Source organism: Ursus maritimus, unplaced genomic scaffold, assembly GCF_017311325.1.
Source record: "Ursus maritimus isolate PB19 unplaced genomic scaffold, ASM1731132v1 scaffold_23, whole genome shotgun sequence".
In the NCBI taxonomy this organism is placed as follows: Eukaryota; Metazoa; Chordata; class Mammalia; order Carnivora; family Ursidae; genus Ursus; species Ursus maritimus.
The window spans coordinates 39,829,439-39,834,106 of NW_024424786.1; the positions used below are offsets into that span (position 1 = coordinate 39,829,439).

General features: G+C 56.3%; 1 protein-coding gene across 1 annotated transcript in view; it reads right to left on the reverse strand.

Moving 5' to 3' along the window:
* Positions 1–4,668, reverse strand: part of EHD1 (EH domain containing 1) — a 19,787-nt gene extending 15,119 nt beyond the window's left edge. Inside the window, exon 1 of the mRNA XM_040639334.1 lies at positions 4,163–4,668. Within this exon, the coding sequence (XP_040495268.1) occupies positions 4,163–4,566 (404 nt within the window). The 5' untranslated portion in view covers positions 4,567–4,668. The remainder of the gene's footprint in view (positions 1–4,162) is intronic.

Genomic DNA, 4,668 nt, shown 5'->3' on the forward strand with positions numbered 1-4,668 from the left:
GGGGGGGGGGGGGGCTTTCGAACACCCTCCTCTCCACCTCTGCCTTCCTTTCCCGAAGCAAGGAATTTAAAGGAGGTTTTCTAGCATTTCCAGAGGTGGCCACTGAACTCCGTGTTGTCTTTTTTATTTTCTTTTTTTAAAGGTTTTATTTATTTGAGAGAGAGAGAGAGCGCGAGAGAGAGCACACACGAGCAGGGGCAGAGGGAGAAGGAGAAGCAGGCTCCCTCGCTGAGCAAGGAGCCTGATGCGGGGCTCGATCCCAGGACCCTGGGATCATGACCTGAGCTGAAGGTAGACACTCAACCGACTGAGCCACTCAGGTGCCCCCCCCCTTTTTAATGTAGTCTTTTTAAAATTTTATTTATTTGAGAGAGAGAGCATGAGCAGGGGGGAGGAGCAGAGGGAGAGGGCCATGCAGGGCCTGACCCCAGACCCTGGGATCATGACCTGAGCCGAAGGCAGCTGCTTAACTGACTGAGCCACCCAGGCGCCCCTGAACTTCGTATTGTCTTCGCTGGGAATCTAACCAGCGGCCCAAACCGGCCTGCATCAGCATTTCCCTAACATTAGCTTTCCCCCCGGAGTTCAAGAGTTCAACTTTCAAGTTGCTGATGTGTTAGTGAAAACTGCACCAGCCGAGGTCACCATTCAAACTCCAGAAGGGAAACAGAAAGGTGCTACTAGGACTTGGCTAAATTTCCACACACCGAAGGTGGGGAGAGGCTTTCCTACTGCTTCTGGGACCAGCCCACCCCTTCCAGCCAGCTGCTTGGATGAAGGGATGGCAGGGGGGCCAGTTAAAGCTGGGGGACACATGGGCTGGTTGGCAGGGCTGGGAGTACAGACACCATTCTCGGAAAGCCGGAGCAGGCCAAGGAGGAACGAATGAAGCCAGGGACAGGCTGGCAACTCCTGAGCGAGGACTTAGCCGTGTGTGCCTGAGTTCCCACTGAGCTTAGAACAGCCCAGAACAGCAAGGGGCTGTCCCAACTGATAGCAGAGATTCTTTAATGGACACAGAAAAGGCTCCTTTAAAAACTTCTCTGAAAAAGACATTGTGCGCAAAGAAAATACTGACCCTTTGTCTGTAGGATGCAGGCTTAAAGCTGCCTTTCCAACTGTGGGGAGGAATCTGAGCTGATAAGGTTCTCCTTTTGGCCCTACCCCCCCCAAGTGACCAGTGGCCAGGCCAGGGGCAGCTGGCCAGGGTGAGGGGTGTTGCCTGCAAGCACACTGGAGCAAAACCAGCTGACCCGCAGACCTTGGACCCGGTCCTCACCGCTGCCAGCAGCAGAGCACGCACGCCCCGGTTACCGGCGCGCTGGACTTGGGGCTCCTGCTAGGGAAGGGTCACGGAGAGCAGACCAAATTAAAAGAACCTGAAGTAGGGACGCCTGGGTGGCTCACTTGGTTAAGCGTCTGCCTTCGGCTCAGGGTCCTGGGATCGAGTCCCGCATCGGGCTCCTTGCCCAGCAGGGAGCCTGCTTGTCCCTCTGCCTGCTCTGCCCGCTGCTCCACCTGCTTGTGCTCTCTCTGACAAATAAATAAATAAAATCTTAAAAAAAAAATAAAAATAAAAGAACCTGAACTAGAACAGGCTCTGGGAAGTAACAATACATAGAACCGCCTTGTGAAGGAGACCTGTGAGCAAGCTAACATCAGTAAGGCCCAGAAATGAGATGCCCCGCAGAGCCCGGTGAGCTTGGTGGGAAACAAAGGAGCAAGCAGTACAGACGCAGCCCGTTTCATTTCTCACCACCAAGGACGCACCGTCTGCATCTCGCCCCTCAAGTGGCTGGTGCCAGCCACACAGTCAGTTTTCACAGGATGCTCTTAGGACATCCTAACTGCAGCCTGCCTTGGTCTGCTCCATTGGATTTTAGCCTTAAAGCAGCCACTTTGGGTAAAAAGGGCAGAAAGTCAAGTTCATGTCTCAATGGGTCTCTTTAAGCTGCCAATAGAGGCTGTGTCAGCCAGAGAAGAGCCCCCTTTGTATGCCCTGGCTAGACGGCCGGCACTCCGTGTACTCCACAGGCTGACACAGCTTGGGGCCCCTGCTCCAGTGCAAATCACTGACCCTCTGACCCTCGGCTGATAAGGCCCCTTATGGCAGGGCTGTTAGTGATCGAGCACCCTCTGGAGATGAAGTGGCAAGAGGAAAATCAGGGGCGTCTGGCTGGCTCAGTCAGTAGAGAATGCGACTCTTGATCTCAGGGTCATGGGTTCAAGTCCCATGCTGGGTGTGGAGCCTACTTTAAAAAAAAAAAAAAGGAAACAGAAGTGTGGTTCTTGAATCCTGTGGCACCAACATCATCGGAGTGTCTCTCTTGGACCCAGCATCCCTGACCTGTGCTTTTTTCCTTGGGCAGAAGCAGCAGTAGGTGGTAACCGGATGCGTAAAGGCCAGTCAGGGCGCTGCATTAAGGTTGAGCTTGGCAAATCAGCAGAGCCTTCCGAGCTGGGGCTTCCTGAACCACTGAGATCGGGGTTGCCTAGATGATGTCTGTGATTCCTTCCGACTCTGAAACTTTAGGTCTCCAAAGTCAGAAACAGGTCATGTGCCACGTTTCTCCTTTTAAAAACAGTCTGCTCTCACAATCAGAAGCAAAGACCCAAGGACAGAGGTGTACCTACCCCTCCTACTAGCTTCCCAAAGTTCTGTGCGAAAGTCAAGACCTAATAACGCTCGGCATTCCCAGCACGGCAGCCAAACTGTGCGCAAGGCCCTATGGCGCCCACCAGCTAACAGGCTGGGCCAATCGCCCGTCTTCGGGCACAGTAGTTCTGAGACACAGGTATTCTCTGGAGGAGGGCTCAAGGCTAAGAGGGCCATGCCTCTCACACGAAGGGTTTTACTCAGCTCCAGCCATGACACACAAATGCCATCAATCATAAAAGAGGAGGCTGGGCTTAAATGCCCCAAAGGGGCAAAAAAACAACAGAAGTCTGCCTGCCTTCTCTGTTAAAAGTCAGCTCTGTGCACAGAAGAGGTAGGCTGGCCACTGGCCTGGATCGGAGCAAGCTGGTTCACCCCGTGTGGCTGGACAGTGTCTGGAAAGGAATGTGACCATACAGGGCGGAGACCTGGAAGGCAAGAGTCAAGGATTCTTTCCTAGGCTCTTCCCCTGACACAGACTTTGAAAGGCATGTGGAGTCACTGCTTGAATGGGGGTTGGCAGGAAAGTCAGATCTGCGAAGTCCTTTGGTATGTCCCTGGGGGTAGGGGTGGGGACAGGGATTTTAGAACCACTGACGAGAGCCTTCGAGCTCCTTTAGAGAAGAGTGAACCTGGCTGTTGGACTCCGTAGGGAGAACACCCATGTGTTTCATTCCCAGCATCATGAGGGTTAGACTCTCGCAGGATGACCCGGATCACGAAGAGGCAGATTTCATCCATCTAATGGGGGAAACTGAGGCCCAAGCAGGTTAAGGAACTTCCTAGTGAGGGAGTCAGGGCCCAGATCTCATTCCAGGGCTCCCAAGTGCTACAGACTGAGGCTGCTTCCTGAAACCCCTAAAGGAGCACAGACCCTTTCGAGCTGACCCCCGAGGAGAAGTGTTCACACTCCATCTGTCTGCTACCTCGTGGGCTACCCTCAAACTCAGCAGGCCACAGCAGATCCTCTTTGTCCCTCCCACACAAAACCAGCGGTCCCAGGGGAAGCACAGCACAGAACAGCAGCAAAGGGAATGACTAAAAGTTTCACATATTTTTCCATGACACTTAGCAGCCACTTGAAGGAAGGAGGGGGAAAGGGTTGGTTTGAATGAATTCGGTGCATCCAGTCCGGGACTACACTGGGAGGAGGTGGGGACAGCAATCTCTCACCTTCCCAACGCTGACCCCGGTTCTGAGGGAAGTGGGGCTGGGATCCGCGGGAAGGTTTGGGAGTTAAACTGATAATCTGGAAAATTCTGGGGGTGACAAGCGGGGGAGGGGGCAGCGATACCCATCCCCAGACCCCCGGGTGGGTTTTTGGTGCGAAGCGGCAGGGGCCCTTGTCCCAGGGAGCGGTCGCCGAGGGGCTCGCTGGGGCCTCGAAGACAAAGGACAAGGAAAAGGAGGTGGGGGCGGGCCTCGGCCGCAGTAGGGTCCAGACCCGAGTGCGGCCCCGGGGGTCCTCCTCTGCCCCCCCCCCTCCCCCGGGCAAGGGGCGGGTACCTGTTGAGGAAGGCGTTGCCGAAGGCGTTCAGCTTGCGGAAGGGGCGCCGCGGGTCGACGACGAGCGCGTTACCCGGCACCACGCCCTCAGTAGGGCCGTGCATGACGGCGATGAAAGAGTCGGTGGTGGGCTCGGGCCCGATGCGCATTCCCGGGAAGTCCTGCTCGATCAGGTGCCGGATGAAGGTGGTCTTGCCCGTGCTGTACTGGCCCACGAGGAGCACCATGGGCTTGTTGTCGAAGTCAGCGTCCTCCAGCGCGGGCGAGTGGAACTCGTGGAAGCGGTAGTGCTCCTCCAGGGGCAGCAGCTTCTGCGCGTACAGCTGCCGCAGCCCCTCGGCCACCGTCTGGAAGAGCTCCGGCTCCTTCTTGCGGCGGGCATCTTTGCTGACCCAGCTGAACATGCTGCCGGGGACGGGACTGGCTGCTGCGGGGCAGAGCGACGGCTGAGAGCGGGGCGAGGGCGCGGAGCCGAGGCGGGGCCCGGCCGGCCGGCGGAGGGGCGG